The 21,120-nt window shown below is 45.9% G+C and overlaps 1 protein-coding gene across 1 annotated transcript in view; it reads left to right on the top strand.

Annotated features, from left to right (window-relative positions):
* MSH5 (mutS homolog 5) overlaps nucleotides 1–21,120 on the top strand; it is a 1,348,607-nt gene that overhangs the window by 1,258,213 nt on the left and 69,274 nt on the right. The window contains exon 24 of the mRNA XM_086920580.1: nucleotides 14,496–14,569. Coding sequence (XP_086776706.1) covers nucleotides 14,496–14,569 — 74 coding nt within the window. The remainder of the gene's footprint in view (nucleotides 1–14,495; nucleotides 14,570–21,120) is intronic.

Here is a 21,120-nt window from a genome sequence, read left to right as displayed (position 1 = left end):
GTAGAGGTCTCCCACTGTTTCTACCCCGGGTTGTGTCCAGCGCTCTAGCGCTGCTTCTGTTACCACGCCTCTGTCCCTGGGTGTACCCAGCAGTGGGAGTACCGGGGCATATGGTGTCACTGTACAGGTGAGCTTTAGGCTTCTCACATAGCATTTGCGAGCTACCGCCAGGTGTAATTGCTTCGGGCAGGAAATTTTGGTCAGGGGATAACACAGTGTGTGAATTTGTGTGTGGGTCCAGATCGTGTCGTCTGTGGCAGTATCTCCCAAATCCTTCCCACTTAGCCATCCGGCTACCCATTGCAGCTGTGCTGCTAGGTAGTACAGCTCCTGATTAGGGACTGCCAGGTCTCCAGCGTCCGGGGGCGCGTACAGTTTCTTCAGCGCCACGCGTGGTCTCCCAGCGTTCCATATTAGTCCTCTAACGGAGGTTTCTAATTCTCGAAATATACGAGCCGGGACATACACCGGGATGTTAGTATAATAGTATAACAGTCTAGGTAGGACGATCATCTTCGTCAACGTGACTCGAGCAGAAACATTCAATGGGAGGGTTTTCCAGAAGGACATCTGCGCTTGCAGGGAGGATATGGCTCGTACTAGATTACCTTCTAGCACATCTGGTAGGGTTCTATAGATGTATATTCCAAGATAGCGGAACGTGGTGGGGTACCAAGCAAGTCTCTCATTGTTCAATCAATCAATCAATCAGGAGTTTGTTAAAGCGCGACTACTCACCCGTAAGGGTCTCAAGGCGCTAGGGGTGGGGGGTGGTGGGGTGCAGTTCCATTCCATCAAGGAGGGGGTCTGTCGAAGAGCCAGGTTTTGAGGTTTCTTGCGAAGATGGGGAGCGATGTTGTCTGTTTGAGGTGGAGCGGAAGGGCGTTCCATGCTTTGGCCGCGAGGAAGGAGAAGGAGCGGCCTCCCGATCTGGTCTTTCTGGTGCGGGGGACCACGGCGTAGGAAAGCTGGGCTGATCGTAGGGTCGTTTGGGGTGCGTGGAATTTGAGTCGGCTGTTCAGGTATGCTGGTCCGGTGCCGTGGAGGGCCTTGTGTGCGTGGGTGAGCATCTTAAAGGTGATTCTCGCCTCGACGGGGAGCCAGTGGAGTGTGCGCAGGTGCTGGGAGATGTGGCAGTGTTTTGGCAGGTTGAGGACCAGTCTTGCGGCGGCGTTCTGGATGTTCTGTAGCTTGCGGATGAGGTTTTTGTTTATTCCGGCGTAGAGTGCGTTGCCGTAGTCGAGTCTGCTGGTGACCAGGGCGTGAGTGACTGTCTTTCGGTGTTCGAGGGGGATCCATTTGAAGGTCTTACGAAGGAGGCGGAGGGTGTGGAAGCAGGAAGATGAGACAGAGTTGATCTGGCGGTCCATTTTGAGCTCGGAGTCCAGGATGATTCCCAGGTTGCGTGCGTGGTCTGTGGGGGTTTCGCGGGTTTCCGAGGGCGGTGGGCCACCAGGTGTCGCTCCAGGCGTCGGGGTTTGGGCCCATGATGAGTACTTCTGTTTTGTTGGTGTTTAGTTGAAGGCAGCTGTTTTTCATCCATTTGGCGACGGCTTCCATGCCTTCTCGAAAGGTGCGTCTGGCGGTGTTGGGCTTGTTGGATAGGGAGAGGATGAGCTGGGTGTCGTCTGCATATGACACGATGTTGAGTCCGTAGGTTCTGACGATGGGGGCAAGTGGAGCCATGTAGACGTTGAAGAGCGTCGGGCTGAGGGAGGAGCCCTGGAGGACTCCGCAGGTGATCGGTGTGGGGTCCGAGAGGAAAGGAAGGAGCAGATCCAGTTGAGGGCCTTGTCCTGGATTCCTGCATCGTAGAGTCTGCGTATTAGGGTGCGGTGGGAGACTGTGTCGAACGCCGCTGATAGGTCGAGGAGGATGAGGGCTACTGTTTCTCCTTTGTCCAGTAAGGTGCTGATGTCGTCTGTTGGGGCGAGGAGGGCGGTTTCCATACTGTGGTTTTTTCTGAAGCCTGTGTATCCGTGCCGAAGGAGTACACTGCAGATTTGGTCCAGTTGACCCTCAGTCCCGACATGGTTTCAAATGCATGGAAGGTGTCAGACAGGGTCAATGACAAGTGAGTCAGATCCTTGACGTAAAATAGTAAGTTGTTGGCGTATAAAGATACCGTATGTAGGCCATTTGCTAAGGGAATCCCCCATTCTACACCTTGTGCTCTCAGCAGTGCTGCCGGTTGTTCCATCACAAGCGAGAAAAGTAGCGGAGAAAGGGGGCATCACTGCCTGGTACCCCTTTTGACACAGATGGTATCCGATAGCAATTTCCTGGTGCGTACTTGCACCGTAGGTTTCTGGTATAACAAGCCAACCATTTGGATATAATCGTCGCCGAGGTCCTATTTCCTCAACACTTCTACAAGGTAAGGCCACTCCACTGAGTCGAATGCTTTTTCTAGATCAAGCACCAAGCACCCAGATCGGGGCCACTTCTGCGTGGCATAGCTCTGCACTCTAAGCAAGCGTTGGATATTGTGTGATGTGCTCCGGGTGGGTACAAAACCATTTTGGTTGTGTACAAGGGTGGGGACCAAGGGGGCCAGTCGTTGTGCCAGTGTAGAAGCAAGTATCTTGTAATCAGTATTGAGAAGGGCTAGTGGACGATATGAGCCTAGTTGTGTGTAGTCTCAGTTAGGCTTAGGGAGGGAAATGAGGTTGTCTTCATTCATCATGGGAGGGGGGGAGTCTGAAATGGCCGCCGCATATACTCTTAAGAGCTCAGGGATCAGTAGATCTGAGTAGGCTTTAAAAAATTTGGCTGTTAGTCCATCCGGGCCTGGGGACTTCCCATTGGAAAGGGAAAAGATGACAGTATGCAACTCGTCCGGTGTAAGTGGGGCTTCTAGTTCGTCACGTTGTACGTCGTCTAACCTCGGCAGCACTGTCAGAGAGGTATGCAGTTATGTCTGCGAGAGGAATTCGCAGTCTAGAGCAATATAGTTCTGTGTAATGATGCACAAAAGCCGCATGTATGTTGTGTTGCGTGTATACTACGTCCCCCTGGCAAGTGCGTATGGCCGCCACGGGCGTTGTCCGTGCATCTTGTTGAATCAGCCACGCCAGCAATTTTCCGGGTTTATCTCCGAGGTGGTGAGTACGCGCCGAGTGGGCCGCATAGTTAAGATGACGTAAACCTCTTTAGTAGTCACGCATGTTCTGTGCGTGCCTCTTGCAGTGGTTCTCCTTCACCCTCCACCGCTTCGTGCTCCCTATCGAGTAAGCCAGCCTCAATGTGTGTCAGTTCTGCATCCAGCTGCTTCTGCATGGCTGCTTGTGTACCCAGACAGTGATCTCTGACTACAACTTTAAATGCATCCCATTCAATTCGGGGGTGGATGCGGTGCTGTTGTTTTCTTCGAAATATTGAGCAAGACATGTGTGTAGCGAGTTGTGAAAGGGTGCATCAAGTAGTAAGTTAGGCTGAAGTCTCCATGTGGGTATGGGCGGGTGTGGGCGTTCCCATGCTAACTCTAGGACGTGTGGATTGTGGTCTGAGTGAGTGCGACCCATGTAGTAGGTGTGGGTGACATGTGGGAGCAGCTCGCCCGATAGCATATACCTGTCTAACCGGACATGTAGTGTGTGTGCGCCTGAATAGTAGGAATAAATCTTCGTGTTTGGGTTACGAGTCCGCCAGGCGTCATGCAAATCCTACTTTAGGGCCCAGTTTGTTAGTGCTTTCTTAGCTCCGTGTACCGGAGCGCCAGACAGGGGCGGGAAGGAACGGTCCAAAGCAATATCAAGTATACAGTTATAGTCGCCTCCTAGCACCCAAGGGACCCCATGCCAAGGGACCAATACTGTAGACAACTGCGTAAGGAAACCTCCCTGTTCCGTATTAGGGGCATATAATGAGGACAGAACCACTGGTTGTCCATCAAGTTTGCCCCGAACAATTACAAACCTGCCCTCCGGGTCTATGTAAGAATGGGAGATCGCAGAGGGGGTCCCGGGCCTCACCCACAGTAGCGTCCCACGGGCATAGGACGAATATTCAGTAGCATAGAGTTGTCCTCGCCACCTGCGACGCAGTTTCTTCACCTCTGCACCATTCAGGTGTGTTTCTTGTAATAGGGCTATATGTATATGGTGCCGCCTAAGGTAAGAATTAATTTGGTATCTGCGTGAGTGGGTGTGCATGCCACGTACATTCCACGTACATATCTTAATCATTGACATTTATAACTTTAGGTAATCCCCCCATCCCGCAGTCACCACACCTCCACAGCGGGTAACCACTCCGGCCTTCCCACTGTTCCCCCGCTCACAACCACCAAAGACACATCAGTAAATACTTGTGAAGTCTGCGCCAAATTAAAATAAAAATGCAATCCAAACAGTACATGGAACCTAGGAAAACACAACAGATGGAGAATGCCAAAAGGTTGGCAGCCAAACATGTCGCCGTCCAAACTCTCTAATGAGGTATCGAACATTTAGGTCCAGGGACGTCGCTGCGCACGTGGCACAGCTGTGATGTTACAACTGTTGGACAATTAAAATGAATGCCTCTTTCTCCAGGCATCTTGTGTCAGGGTTAGCTGACGTAAATAGTTCCAGCTAGAATTAGCACAGCTTGTTAAATGTGCGTGTCAGGGTAAACAAAAACCTGTCAGGTCCCAGCAATTTCCACAGTTCCTCACCCAGGCAGTGAGGCGCCAGTTCAGTCACACCCAGACTGTTTACCGGGGAGTCCCCACCAGTACACCTCCTCCCCAGAGTCCAACCACCTCAGCATTAGTACTCACTGCGACCCAAGTCGATGGCAAAGAGTGCATTAGGTGTCCAGTGTTTGGGCGTCTTCAGGGCTGAGGGCCTGGCCGACTTGCGGTCTTCCAGCAATACAAATTCTCTGTAGGGCAAATAAACTGTCGCGAGTAATGGAGACTTCCAGTCAATGGATCAGGTCTGCAGTTTGTGGAGTTACGTCCGGTTGCTCCGTGGACATCTGGGAGTCAGGCAGACCATAGATGTTTTCATCATTGCTGGGCAAGGCATGCGGGCTAGCATCAAGGGCAGCATCCGTGCTCGGGAAGCCACTAAGTTCCACTACCATTCGGAGAGCGTGCTGTTGTTCACTGTGTATGAGTTCCACAGGTGGGCCAATTTCTGTTACTACTCGTGTCCCGCGAACTGGCGATGACCTGTTCCTGCGGCGGCGTCGTGGCCCTCGGAAACGTGGCAATGTTGAAGGGACCGAAGTTAGTCTGAATTCCGCGGTCACTCCACTGGAAAGAACATTATTTTGGCATTGTCAATGCGGACGTCTCGTAGCTGTCTGGTTTCTCGCAATATGGAGTCGCGATTGCGGTAGTTCAATATTCTGAGAAGCATTGGTCGGGGGTTAGATCCCGCAGGCAGTGGTCCCGTCGGTACACGGTGTGCCCGCTCCACGACAAAGTGAGGTGACAATGCTCCGTCTGGCAATAGAGTTTTCAGCCAACTCTCCATATGTGTCGCAGGTTCTCTACCCTCCCATCATTCCGGCACACCTACTATTCTTACATTATTTCTTCGTGCCCACCCTTTCGCATCTTCAGCGCGATCTTCTAAGAATTCGACCCTGTTGAGAAGGTCTTGCACCTGCTTGTCAGTCTGGGCAACTCGGGGTGTAAGGTCTGTCACGGTGCCCTCCAAGGTGGTGGTGCATTCCGCCAATTTCTTATGGTCTGCGCGCAGCATTAGATCTACAGCCACACTGTCTATCTTGATCTCCAGTGAGGTGCAGGTGAGTTGCATTGACTTCTCCAGTCGCTTCATAGCCGCCAGCATTGTGTCAAGTTTTGTCGCAGTCAGGTCAGGATCAGTTGGTTTTGTGGACTTCTCCATTTTCCCCTTCGTTTGTGCACTCCCAGAGCCAGTTTTCGTCCTGGTACCCCCAGACATGGGCGGCGTAGTGCTTAGGGAGCCTGCGCCCTGCGTAGTGAGGTCCCACAGTCCGTATATCTCCGGCTAGTGCCAGTGGCATCGGGGGGGGGAAAGGGGGGCAGGCGCCTGAGTGCAGTGGATTGTAAGGGGGTAGCTCTGTTGGGCGCGTCAAGCGAGGGGTGCCCTGGTGCTCCGCCACGGATCAGCGGCACGCTAGTGAGGGAGGCCGCCAGTGCCCTCCTTCAGTCCCATCCGGTGCCCTCGTGTGGGGTTGGGCAGTAGATTTCGTATGGGTCTCCTCAAATGCCTCCTATAGTCCTCTGCTCTTACTCAGTGAGGTCTCAGCTCGCATGTGCAGGGGGGGGGGGGGGTCGCCGCGTAGGCTCCATGTGGTTAGCTTCTCCCCACTCCGGCAACTCCAGCTCCACGGGCCGCTCTGTAGCTGATGTTGTGCTCCTCGCCCTCCAGGTGCCGCAAGTGGGCGCCCATCTTAGCAGATCTGGTGGGGGGGCCCTCCTCAGGACAGGCAACAGTCGGGTGGAAGGGCCACCCTCAGCGCACCCTCGAATCACCTCGGCAAATGCCCCCAAGAGGCACAGCGTCTCCAATCTGCCGCAATCTCGCCACCACTAGGCCGCGCCTCGGGGCCTTGTCCGGTGATTGAAGCCTCAGCATCACGTTAATGGATCCGCCGCCTAGGTCGCAGTGCGAGTGGCCGCGGCACGCTCAAAACCTCCGGTGCGGGCGGGAATGTACTCTGGGTCTCAAAAGTCACTTATCTGCAGCCGCCAGCTTCCCACCGCAGTGCCTTGAGTTTGGGCTGGAATCAGAGAAATGTAGCAGAGTTATTGCCTGTAGAAGAGGAGCTCGGATCGGAGCTCTACATCAGCACGTCTGTCTCCATTGCGTGCTAAGCCACGCCCCCGCAATCAATCCCTCTTTTGCAACCAGGAGGCACGATTGGCTACGGGTGTCGGGGTGCTCACTGGATGTCCAAGCTACCCTGTTAGACCTGCGATTCGACAGATCTAGTCAATTTGGGGCCAAAGTGGACTCTGCGCTGCAGCACTTTAAAGACAGCAGAGCCACAGCAAGATTGTTGGGTCACCAGTCTAAATCCAGGGGCTTTGGATACCACACGTTTTGTGGTTTTGTGAGGACTTTATCCTTTAGTGCCAAACCCCTGTACAGGTCACACAGGGGAAAGGGCAGAGGTCGCCTGTGAGCGTCAGCTCGGCAGCAAGTCTCCTTTTCCTCCTCCACTACTGCCCCTCCAATTTGTACGGCAGGGAAGCAGCTCCAGCTCATCCCTCCTCAGGCATGCTTGTCCTGTGGAAGGACGGGTGTCCCATTTTCTACAGAATTGGAGATCTGTTACTTCAGATCTCTGGATGTTGAACCTTATAGAGAATGGGTACGCCCTACCCTTCTGAGATTCCCCCCTCGGCCCCCCCAATTAGGGTTTGTGCTCAGAAGAGCACCTACTTATTCTCCAGCAGGAAGTATTATCTGTACTACAAAAAGATGCAATTGAGGTGTTTCCTGAACAGGAAAGGGATCAGGGATGCTACTCCCAGTACTTCCGGAATCCCAAAAAGAATGGGCACTTGGGGCCGATCCTAGACCTCAGGGTCTTGAATTGTTACCTCAAGCAGGAGAAATTCAAGATGTTGACCTTGGCTCAGGTTCTTCTGGCGCTGCAGAAGGTAGACTGGATGGTGTCAATCGATTTTCAGGATGCGTATTTTCAGATTCCCATCCTAAAGTCGCATCGAAGGTATCTTCGTTTTACTGTGGGGTCTCAACACTACCAGTATGCGGTGCTTCTGTTCAGTCTTACTTCCGCACCTCATGTCTACAAAAATGTGGTAGCAGAACATCTCAGAAGGTCAGGTATTCCTGTTTTTCCCAATCTAGACGACTGGCTGCTCAAAGCAAAGTCGCCAGAGATGGTGCTGCATCATTTGCAAGTAACACCATGACTGTTGTTTGCCATGGGTTTTATCAGAATTGTACTCAAATCTCACCTGGTGCCCTCTCAGCACAACCTGTTCATAGGTACAGTACTGGACACTACTGTGAGACGTGCCTTCTCGACTCTACAGAGAATTCAAGACATCCAGGCTATGATCCACTTTTTCAGAATGGAGCGGCTGTTCCAATCCTGAAGGTCTTACGTCTGCTCAGTCTGTTTGTTTCCTGCATACTGTTGGTCAACCATGCATGCTGGCATATGAAGGCCCGCTAGATGTGCCTTCCCAGGCGGTGGTTTCAACACAACGGAGATCTCAAAGAGGTGGTCAGGATCTCCAGAGAGAGCTGTTATAGTGGAGTGTTTCAGGCAACCTGTGTCAGGGGATGCTGTTTCAACCTCCTTCTCCGGTGGCTACAGTTATATCGGATACCTCCACTCTAGGGTGGGGAGCTCATCTGGGGATCTGGAGGTCAAAGGTCTTTGGTCTTCAAAGGAAAGACTGTTTCATATTGATCTTCTGAAATTGCGGTGAATACGTTTGGCTCTCAAGGCCTTTCTTCCCTCCCTTCGCAGTCAGTCAGTTCTTGTTCTGACGGACAGCACTACAGCGATGTGGTACATCAACAAACAGGGAGGAGTAGTGTTATATCTTCTTTACAGAGATGCTCTGCGGCTCTGGTTCGCGGCTCAGGACCATCAGATTTACGTGATCGCGAATCATCTGGCCGGAGAGCTAAATGTGCATGCAGTCTCAGTCGGCATTACTCAGCTGATCGCGAGTGGCGTCTCCTTCCAGAGGTTGTCCATCACATTTTTAGGATGTGGGGGTTTCCTCAGTTGAACCTATTTGCCACTCACAAGAACACGCACTGCTGGTCCTTCGAAAGTCTCCAGCATCTTATGCAGGGAGCTGTGGGGGTTGCATTTCAGTTATATTGGGGCTCACAGCTTCTTTACACATTTCCTCCCATACCCTTGATTCCTTGCGCTCTGAGGAAGATGTGCAAAGTCCGGGCCCAAGTCATATTGATAGCCCCGGATTGGCCGCAAAGGATGTGGTACACATACCTCCTTTACCTCTCATCGCACCCTCCGCTCCCTCTCCCTCTCAGGGCAGATCTCCTCTTGGAGTTGCAGGAACAGGTTCTTCACTCCCACCTCCAGAGCCTGCACCTTCATGTCTGGAGATTGAACGGGGCAACCTGAGCTCTTTTTCTCTCCCACCGGATGTGGTGGATGTTATTTTATTGGCCAGGAGACACTCAACCAAAACTGTCTATTCTGGTAGATGGGCAAAGTTTGTTAAATGGTGTGGAGATAGATAGATTGATCCTTTGAAGGCCCATTTGTCTGATATTCTGAGTTTCTGTCTTTCCCTGGCTCAACAGGGTTGTGCGGTAGATACTGATAAAGGCTACTTGTCGGCCTTGTCGGCATTTCCCTGTCTACCAGATCAACCCTTTTTTATTTAAATCTCCCATAGTTATGAGATTCATTAATGGTCTCATGAATAGGTTTCTTCCCACTCCCTTTATCATGCCTCAGTGGGATTTAAATGTGGTTCTCTTTTTCTCAATGGGTTCTCCCTTTGAACCTTTACATAGTTGTCCCTTAAGGATTCTAGCGTTTAAGACAATATTTCTGAGTGCAATCACTTCTGCTAGGAGTGAGTTGCCAGCTCTTACATCTAAGCCTCCATTTACATCAGTCCATGCGGTTAATATGGTTCTTAGGACCAGAGCTGCCTTCCTGCCTAAGGTGGTCACTCCTTTCCACCTAGGTCAATCCATCACTTTACTCACTTTCTATCCTCTCCCTCACCCTTCTAAGGAGGAGGGGAGACTTCACCGCCTGGACCCTAAGATTGCGGTCAGCTTCTACCTGGACGGAACTAAGGACTTCAGGTTGGACAACCAACTCTTCAGATATGTGGGCAAGATGAAGGGCAAGGCTGTCCAAGTGGATCATTCTCTGTATCAAGAGCTGCTATGCCTTGGCCAAGAAGGAGCCTACTGAATGTATTAGAGCTCATTCTACCAGAGCTAAGTCTTCTTCTTTGGGCTTTAGCTATAGTTGTCCCTGCTGTAGACATCTGCAAGGCTGCAACTTCGGCCTCCCTCCACACTTTTCGAAAGCACTATTGCTTAGACTCAGAGGCGACAAGGGACTGCCATTTTGCACGTTCTGTGCTGCAAGATTCTTTGGTATAGGTAGGCAGGCACCCTCTGCCAGGAGCGGGACTCTTTGGGGATTCAATTCAAAAGTTGAGGAATCCACAGGCAGATGTATCAATCAGAAAAAAGTTACTTACCTTCGGTAATGCTTTTTCTGGTGTATTCAGTATCTGCCTGTGGATTCCTCACTGACCCACCTGCATCCCTGTTGCCTGCCTGTTTGTACCGAAAAATAATTTATATATATTTTTTGTATTTTATTGTTGAAATAATGTGAAACTTGACTCTAGGAAATGTCTATGATTTATAATTTCCAGTTTTAGTTGTGTTTTGTATGCTATGTATACTTGTGAAAATGTTGTCAGTTTGCCCGGTCGCCTTGAAGGCACCGTAAAAATGGGTGGAACTGACGTCAGCAGGCCGACGAGGTCTTATGGCTCCAATTATATCACACGGAGTCGCATGTGGAGCAGTTCCATTTCTAAGTCCTCGTTGACGTGGGAGAGCTGAGAAGAAAAGTTTCCATGGAATGCTGCGCATTGGGGTAGTTCAAAAGTTGAGGAATCCACAGGCAGAGACTGAATCCACCAGAAATAGTGTTACCTAAGGTAAGTAACTTGTTCTTTTGCACCTAATGTGGCACATTTTATGATAGTGTTAGTTCAGAATTGTATAATATTCCCACATGTTAACACTGTCTGGGCAAAGATTTTACCTCAGTATTACCAGTTTAATAACCAAATATAGTAATGAGCAACTGAAAGATAACTAGTCAACCTTTACATATGGCCTTCCACTGAGCAGCAACACAAGTCATTCCAATTTTAGTAAAGTGGCCTGTTTGAGCTTGAAACTAAATGCTTTTTTATTCACATCTGCAGATTATGCTGCAGATGATGGATTATGTGAAAGTGCTTCAGTCCAGTGACCCTGGCTATAATTGATACTGCAATGGATATTGCTTCAACGGAATTCCGACAATTGGTTGGTCCTGCAGTTTTATGTAGGTAAAGCTGGCGGTTTTCTACCACTTTTAGACCTGAAGTACATAGCAAAATAATAGATGTCTTAGGATGGGGAATCACTGTTGGTTGCCGAAGCACTCAGTCAAATAAAAAAGATACGGAGATGATACGTTCCTTGGGAATCCTCCAACAAAGATGATCGCACTAGGAAGTCTCAAATTTTATTTTAGAGGAGGTTACCAATCTTTTAGATATCAACTGTGTCAATTGATCCAACAGTCATACTATCAAATCTACACACAACAATATAGACAGCCACCATCAGCTTTTTACCATAAGCAGGCCCCTCGAAGAAACATACATATCAATTGTGAAGAAATCCGCTTTCAAGAAGACAGTGACCTCACAGGAGAAACCGTCAAAACTAATCTTTGGATACTTGCAGGAGGAAAAAAACATGTGACTGCGCGACATTGAATATTATTGATCATATATTTTTTCGCCACAAACTAGAATTTATTACAAAACCACGTCCAATTCCACTGTCCAGTGTCCCCATTCAACATATTTGTCTGTTACAAGCTGAGATTCTCATAGTGTTGGAAAAAGATGCAATAGCTCAAGTCTTCAATTACCAGAGAAATTTAGGATTCTATACTCGGGTTTTCTTCATAAAAAAGAAGAAATCTGGAGAATGGAGACTGGAGACTAGTTGCGTAGTCTTCAAACTGCTTCAAGAAATTACATGGCATCCCTAGACTTGCAGGATGCATATTCTGCTTACCAATTCATCTAATTCACTGCAAGTTTCTTCAATCGAAGTGGCTGGTCGCCATTATCAGTTAAAGGTGTTGCCGTTTAGACTCAAGTCAGTCCAGAGAATATTCACAAAGTGTATGGCTTAGCTTTGCAACTCATCTAAGAAAACAGTGCCATCAAATGTTTCCTTACCTACATGACTGGTTAGTCAAAGGAAATTCATACAAAGCCACAAAGAACTCGACAGTAGATTGCTTGCAGCTTTTCAATGAATTATGGCTTACTTTAAACGAAAAGAAATCGCGTTACCACTTCAAGGAAGTTGCTCGAATTATTTTTAGGTACACTGCAATGCAAGGCCCTTCTGTCCAAAGAGAGAGTAAAATGTCTAAGTTGGTCAAGGCTTCCCAAAAGAAAAAACAAATAACAGCCAGAATCCTCAATTTCTTTTTAGGGTTCTCCTACTAAATACTAAATTGATCCCTCATTGCCGCCTTCACGTAAAGGAACTCACCAACTAATGCCTTGAAGTGCATGGATCATTTGACCATATCAAGAAGAATTACCATTGTGTCAACAAAAAATATGCGGGTTGTTCTTTCTGCAGGAAAATGCTCTGTTCTTTATGACCACAGATGCCTCTTTAGAAGGCCAGGCGGCGCACTTGAAGGAACAGTGGAAAATGGTCTCACAAAGAGATACAACTGCTTTTAAACATATTTGAGTTGAAAGCAATATCACCGGGCCTACAAGCCATTCTTCCAAGGATAAACAATTGGTCAGTATTGATCCGAGTGGATAAAACTACAGGCATGTTTTATATCACCAAGCAAGGGGAACGTGTTCCAGCTCTCCGTAGAATTATAGAAAATATGGGGCTGCGCCACTCAAAACCGTACCCAACTAAAAGCAGAACATATACCAAGAAAAAAAAGTCCTGAGCGGATAGTCTCAGCAGAACTCCTCAAGAGTGTCACAAGTGGAAATTGCAGGAGCAACAACTCAACAAAAAGTTTTCACACCGAGGCAAACCAAGTCTAGAATGTATGCAACCAACCTGAACCGAAAATGCTCTTACTACCTTAGCAGGGATAACCTTTCCGATTCATGAGGGAATCAGTTTTTTCATCAGTTGGTCAGGAATGTATACATACATACAGCTTTAAACCCCTTCCATTGATTCTGCGGCTCCTGTAAAATATGAATAGAAAACGGTGTTGTCTTATTCTGATAGCTCCTAGACCGTATTGGTTCACAAATTTACTTCACTTTTCAGAACAAAATAGAATTCAGTTGAAACCATCACAGTACCTATTGACATAATGCAACGGCCCAATACTTCATCCAGACCCAACTCAATTAATTTGACCTTCTCTATATACCAGATGATTGCACGGGGTATTATCTAATGCTAGAGCTCCACCAGCAAACAAAATGGATGGAACTTAAGGGTGCGCTGATCATAGTTTACATCCAATATCATCTTTACTACATCAAATATCACTATATCTATTGGATCTGTTTTAGGACTGAGTCACACATAAAAGTACATCTAGTGGCTGTTTCTCGCTACAGAAGAGAAGACCACTCAATCGCCCATCGACATGGTTTAATAGAATAATAAAAGAATTACTAAAAGGGCTTTTTAGACTTTTTTTCACAATAAGTAGTCAACTGGTCCAGTGGCATCTGAATGTAGTTTTAGCCCAGCTAATGTAGACTCTTTTTGAACCAATCCACAAAGTAGAATTACAATTCTTTTCTTGGATGGTGGCACTTTTATTACTGCTTACCTCTGCCAGAAACGTTAGTAAAATCCAGGTCTTTACAAGCAAAAAATCTGATGACGTGATTCTAAGAACAAATCTTTCCATCATACCTAAGGTACCCACTGATTTCAATTTGAATGAAATAACAATATTAAAAACTTTTTTCAGAATCCAGTCAATGCAGAAGAAACCACTTCATACCTTGGATGTTCAAATGTGTCTCAAATTCTATATTGACTGAACTAAATCTTTTTGACAATCTGATAAATTATTAGTGTTCTATTGCTATCCGTAAAGAGGACAACTGATGTTGAAACAAGGGATAGCTCACTGGGTGCCTGCTGTCATAATCTATTTCCATAATAAAGCAGGATATCTGCTGAAAGGTAATGTCAAACACTTTCCACAAGAACTATGTTCACCTCTATAGCCCTATTTGCTATATACACTGCTACGAAATCTGAGCCTGTTGACCCGGGGGTAAGTGGAGATGGGGGAGGGGTGAACGTGTGCAGTGTGCTATTTGGCTGAGTTTTGGATCATTTTAAAATGATGTGAATATGCTACTTCTGTGACTGAGTCAACGTTTTCTGTCTATGTTTAACATTGTACTGCTCTCTAGATATACCGTGGAACTCCCAACTTGACGACAGGAATGATTAAAGCATGTGAATCTATGAAAGATACCAATACTGGAGAACTACATTTACAGATAAATAACTTTTTCTTAAGACCCCCTTCTCCACTTAGGAATATGCTGTCCAGTGAGTTCAGGGATACCAAGGATATCCTGGACATTTAAGGACACTAGACTAGCCAGCACACAGCCCCACCTACATTTTTTCTACTCTATGTGCCTTTTCCCTCTGACTTTCAGTCCTGCCCTACTTTGGGTTGGGCATGGGGTATGAGATGATAAAGCTGCTATATTGTAAGGACAATTTGTCAATTAATTTTCTACGTTCCCTCAGGTGTCAGAACTAATTCGAAGCGGACGGCCTATACAGCGCGTTGATCACCCTTCAAAAGAAAGCCAGCTGGAGAGGTGAGACTTTGCTTCCTCCTACAGACTTGCTCTATTGGCATTGTGAAAACAAAACATGGCACCATAGTAGTATAGAGATAACAAGTACATGTTAGCTTATAATACAGAAATAATGGCAAGGCTGCCTCAACAAATTTTGTGGCCTACGGAAGACACACAGAGCCTCATTGTAGCATGGTCGACACTAGATAGATACCGCTGCATATATACCTACGTGTGTCGCTGCAGTTACCCCTCCCTCCCCAGATTCTGCTCACTGTTGCACATTTCTGTGCTTCTGCCTTTCCTTTCAGCTTCCCTAGCTAAGTCTATCTATCCCCCTTTGTTCTGAATTAGGTAAGTTACAGTGTTATTATTCTGCCTCTCAGTGCTTAGTAAATTAAATTGTCTTTTGTATTTTAAGAGGTTGTTTATACAGTACAACTTGACAAGTCACTATAGGTGAAAAGAAACTGTAGTATGGTGGAGATACCCATGGCTCTTTCCTTCTGTATATTAGCTGGATGTGGGTATGTTCTCTGGACTAAGATTCTACTCTTATTTCCTAGCTCTGTCTCTTTCTCATATAAGAGGGACTTCTTATAAAGTACCATTTGACAGTACAAGTATTGTGTACAGAAGGGACTGTGACATGATGTAAAGAGCTTTGTATGGCGTTGAATTTCTTTGAGTGGTAATACAAAGTGTTTACTCGTTTCCAATTTTTAGGAAGCTTTGCCATGCGGACACTTGCATTGCCAAGATTTGCCTTCCTCTCCCAACTTGCGAGATACTCTGGATTCTCCAGTATTGGTTCTTTTATAAATGCTTCAATCATTACCCATAGTTGAAATGGGAATCCTACATTATTATATCAAAGCAATCATATTAGAAGCATAGGCTATAATGGCACTAGGCCATGAATTTAATTGCCTATCTGTAACCTTTTTTAACAAAGGACTAAACGTAGTCTACAACCAATCAGGCAACAACACCTTCCAGAACCTTCCACACAGAGGCTAGGCCCCTCAGATTGTTTACCGCACGTCATGTGAATGGAGTCACCCTGAGCTCTGCTCAGTTAATCTTCAAATCTTATTTTAAGAAATTTCTTCTCAGGTCAGACATATATTTCTTTCTAATATTCCTTTGGACATTATGACCATGTCAGAGCATTCTAAGAAGGGATCATTCAGGCCATGTGACACCGGTTGCAAAAAGAGTCTTTATACTGATGATCCTCATAATAAAGGGCATTTTTTGTCTCTATCCCGATCACACAGTCAAAGACTGTAACATATGTCGCACTTACTCACAGAAGACCCTCAAGGACAGAGAGAGAAGACTTCTGTTGTGGCAACGGTATAGAGACAAAATATCGACTCCAAAATATCGACTGGACATAATATTGAGTTTTAAATATAGACTGGACAAAATATCGACTGGACATAATATCGACTACAAAAATATCGTTTTTCAGGTAAGTGAAGTAATATCGACTGTATAAAATATAGATAGCAAAAATATCGATTTTTTAATAATATATAATATTTTATAGTGTATTTTTATGTAATAATATGTGTGAATAGTGTGTATTAATGTTATTAAATATTTTATTACATGAATTTTGTTTTGATAATAATTGCGTAATGTAATTCTGTAGCGGGTTGTGGGTTTATAGGGGAATAGGGTGGGAAGTAATTTAATAATAATTAATTAATTAATATATGTTTGTTAATATTTTTAATTAATAATTAATTGATAATTAATTAATATTAATTAGTTAATTAATTAATATAATTTTGAATATATTTTGTATTAGTAAATAATTGTTAATTAATTAATTGTAATTAGTTAATTACATTAATTAGAGTACATTTTTTATATATATAATTTTGTGTTATTTTTAAGTAATTAATTTTGATAAAATAATATTAATTATTAAAATAATTACATCTAATGTTCTAATATATTTACTTTATTGTTATTGTTAATTATTAATTAATTGGTAATTAAATAATATTGATACATTTTGGGTAAAGGAGCATTTTTAGGGTTCAGGGTCAGTTTTCAGTTCATGGGTAAAGGGGTATTTTTAGGGTTCAGGGTCAGTTTTCAGTTCATGGGTAAAGGGGTATTTTTAGGGTTCAGGGTCAGTTTTCAGTTCATGGGTAAAGGGGTATTTTTAGGGTTCAGGGTCAGTTTTCAGGTCATGGGTAAAGGGGTATTTTTAGGGTTCAGGGTCAGTTTTCAGTTCATGGGTAAAGGGGTATTTTTAGGGTTCAGGGTCAGTTTTCAGGTCATGGGTAAAGGGGTATTTTTAGGGTTCAGGGTCAGTTTTCAGGTCATGGGTAAAGGGGTATTTTTAGGGTTCAGGGTCAGTTTTCAGTTCATGGGTAAAGGGGTATTTTTAGGGTTCAGGGTCAGTTTTCAGGTCATGGGTAAAGGGGTATTTTTAGGGTTCAGGGTCAGTTTTCAGGTCATGGGTAAAGGGGTATTTTTAGGGTTCAGGGTCAGTTTTCAGTTCATGGGTAAAGGGGTATTTTTAGGGTTCAGGGTCAGTTTTCAGGTCATGGGTAAAGGGGTATTTTTAGGGTTCAGGGTCAGTTTTGGGTTTTTGGGTAAAGGGGTATTTTTAGGGTTCAGGGTCAGTTTTGGGTTTTTGGGTAAAGGGGTATTTTTAGGGTTCAGGGTCAACAAATAAGATTTTAAAAAATTATTTTTATTATTTTCATTTATTATTTTATTATTATAATTTAATTTAAGTCGTTTTAAGTATATTTTAGTAATTAAAATTTAATATTAATTTAATTTAACACTGTTTTTAATAAAGTCGATATTTTTTACATCTATATTTTTGTTAACGATATTTTGTACTCGATATTTTTGTACTTACCTGTTTGTAGATACAAACTCGATATTTTGACTGTCGATATTTTGTCCACGATATTTTGGCAAGTCGATATTTTGTCAGTCGATATTATTTCAGTGATCCGTGGCAACAAAGGTTTAAATCTAGAGAAAATCCTGCGTCTGAGTGGGAGAGCGATGATTCTTTTGCATCTGGGAAATTTCTAAAAAGCAATAGATCCTTTGATAAAGAGTCCACTAAACACCCGAAGGAGGTCCTTAAGAAATCCCACCATGAGGCACCTGGTCATTCTAAGAAATATCATAGAACTTCTTCTAAGGTTTCTTCAGAACCTACTGTGCCATCTGAAAAACAAATATCTGGCAAAAGGTCTTCTAAATCTCTCCCTTCAAAGAAGAGATCTACTCCTGTTGAAAACATGAAGATTTCTCCATCTTTTATTCCATCGACGATGACAACATCAATGACGACGTTGACATCTACATTCACTACAGTGGCATATAATAATAACGTCATCTCTGATGACCATAGTTACATGTAGATTGCTGTCGACAAAGACATTGAAGACGATTCCTCTGTCTCCACCTCCCGTCGACGAAGCGTTCATCTAAGGACTCACCAAGGACATCATTGGCGACCACGGAAGACATCCATTGCTACAGACCTCCAAAGAAAACAGAGTTGACGAAGCTCTTGTCTACGACAACACCGTCAACGACATTGTCGACGACAACCTTGTTGACGGCAGTTCAGTCAGGAAAACCTGTTTTGACTGAAAAAATAAAAAAATCCTTGTAGATGTCTGATTTATCGTCAAAGGAGGTCCAGATTTGACACCCTCAGCACCTTTAACACCTCTGGTGCCAGTATCACGCCTTTCATATGCTGAGAAACCCAGTAGTGATGTGATTCTTCCAGTTCACACATTCACAAGCAGCGTTTTGCCTTTTCCACCAGCTATGCTACTAGAGGAAGAATCTGAAGACGAAAGCCTCTTTAGAGCGGCTCATAGTCCTTCACAATTAAACATAAAATGTCAGGACTTCGATGATGCAGATTATCAATACTATGAAGATGATTATCAACAATATCCTGAATATATGCCTCAAGATCCACAGCAAAGTTCTATCCAAATGTCTTTGGACTTAGTAACCGATCTCCAAGGAATGTACAAGATTATTATAAACAGTTCCCAGACCCGGTTTCTTCTACACCTACCCCTCAACTACAATCATCAGTGCAGTCTTCACAACAAACGCCACCTCCTCGGCTGTGTCCATTACAAAATTCATCTATTCCTCTGTCATCATTACCACCGGTGGATCAGCCTGCTCATGAGCCTGATGCGTCAGATGGGTATCAAGAAGAAGAAGACGGAGATATCAGGGATCGCACTTCTACTATTAATGAGTGTGATGACTATCTGATAACTAGACCATCTTCCCCAGTTGTACCTTTAGTGGATTCACCTTTGGACGATATAGGAGATTTCCATAACATCATGGAAACAGGGCAAAGAGTTTTCAATTGCCTTTCACTACCAAACAGGCAGAATGTTTTCTTTACGATTTTAAAGAACCAATAAAAAGATCGATAAGGGCTATTCCCTTTATAGATTTTATATAGCAGGAAGGAGTGCGTACAATGGAAAACCTGGCCACGGTGACAGCGGTTATGCCCAGGTTAGATAAGAAGTACAAGGCACCGGATGATGCTCCTGCATGCCAACCAAGACCATATTGTGTCATCAGTCAAGCAGCCAAGAGACGCTCCAGAAATCCTCCTACCCCTAACACAACACCACCAGTTAGGGAAGGGCATGCTTGAGCACGGCTGGGAAGAGCTTTCCTGCATGGCGGCAATAACAGTTACAGCAGCATATTCTCTAGCAATTCTAGGAAGATTTGGCAGGCAAATGTGGTTGGCTATGGCACAATGTATTGATCTACTGCTGGAGGATGTTAAACCTGACGCCAGGAAGAATCTCCTGGAAGGCAAACAAGTTTGTAACACAGTTTGGATTGCAGTTGTATATGCACTTTGTTTTGACTTACAGTATGGTTTCAGAGAAATACAATGCTTTCTAAATAAAGTACATAGACTTGAATGGGCTTTTCAGTAAAATTACAGGTATTTTACTTTTGAGATTACTTTTCTTACTCAGAGTAGTATACCTGAATACTACTCTGGGACATTTCCTGTAAACAGGTAAGTAAAATCGTTTTTGTTGGTTAATGCATTTTTAAAGAATTTCTTTAGGTCTTCAAACTCCACACAGAAACTTTTCCAAGAAAAACAGTCAATGTTATCCTACGGAGGAAAATAGTGTTATCGGTTTTAAGGTAAGTATTTGGTAGTGAGAGTTGAGATTCTGGGGGTAGACTCAGGGGTCCCCCAGGGTCAAGGATACTCTCTAATTACACCCTCAGCTGTACTAGGGCGGCCGGGTGCAGAGTGCTGAGGCTCAATGTTATCCAATAGGAGATAGGGGGCCTCTGGTTGGTGGCTGCTGGCAAGCAGGCCACTTGGTTGTTGGAGCAAAGCTCCTTGACTTTAGCTCAGGGCAAATGGGTAAACAAGGTAGCACCAAAGGTGCACCCTCAGCGGCACTAGGGTGGCCGGGTGCAGGGTACTGTTTCGACGTCAGGCACCCTGTTGTTTTCAGTCGGGCACCTCCGGTTTGCAAAGGCACTGCAAGCTTGGGGACGAATGTCTTTTGGGTGCGACCACCACTTCGAGAGGTAAGTTGGGAAGTTAGGGGTTGGTTAGGCACCATCGGTTTGGGCACCCAAGGCCGTGGGGCGTCGGGTGCAGGGGTGCCTTTTGGGGTCGGATCGCCTAACCAGCTCCTGGTCTTGGTTGGGGGGACCTTCTGGATTTAGGCTGCAGGTATCTGCTGGAGGCTTGAAGCAGGTCAAGGGTCGCCATATCTCGGGTCAGGATCCCCGGGGTGACCTCTTCGTGGTGTTTGCCTGCTCGAGCTCGAATGGCGTTGTAGAGTGAGGCGGATTAACGATGTCCGGCCGGAGCCAGAGGTTGCGGATGAACAAATCCGGTGTTCAAAGGAGACAAAGTCTTTGGGGTTGAAGGCAGGCAGGTCCTCCAGGGTTTTTGAGGTTGCTGGCTGCAAGACACACCGGAATTTCGCAGGAGCAGGTTCGAGGTGGAGACAGGCCGGTAGGGCTGGGGCCAAGTCAGTGGGCATCTTCCTCTTGTTAGCTGCTGCACGGCTGTTCGGTCCCTCTTCTTCTCCTTGTAGTTCCTTCTTGTCTGCAGAAGCAAGGTACAGGGTGCCCCTAAATACTAGATTTAGTGATGTTACAGGTAGGTAAAAGGCAGGGACCAATGGGTCCCTTCCCTGGGGTGGGTACACCCCCTATTATGCCACCCTCCAGTGGGAGGGGGACATGAGCCTGTCCCTGGTTGGCTGAGTCCCCCATCTGCAAGATGGCGGGACTGAGAGTTGTGCTTTACCTCGCCTCCCCCACCTGAGGGGTGGGGACACCTCTCTTCCTCACTTATTTTTCCCGCCGGTTCTTCCGCCCAAAGTGGTGGTCAGAACCAGTGGGGACCAGTTGTTGAAAGCAGCAAGTGGCCTGCGGAAGCTCACAAAGGCGGCAAGCCTTTGAAGCTTCCCCTCCAGGAACCCTGCCCATCCTGGGGGAGGAGGCTTGGCACTTCTTCCCAGGATGGGCATTGT

Source organism: Lissotriton vulgaris, chromosome 5 (genome assembly GCF_964263255.1).
Source record: "Lissotriton vulgaris chromosome 5, aLisVul1.2, whole genome shotgun sequence".
Taxonomy (NCBI): domain Eukaryota; kingdom Metazoa; phylum Chordata; class Amphibia; order Caudata; family Salamandridae; genus Lissotriton; species Lissotriton vulgaris.
The sequence above is the reverse complement of the archived record's forward strand: the minus strand, read 5'-3'. Positions and strand labels throughout refer to the sequence as shown.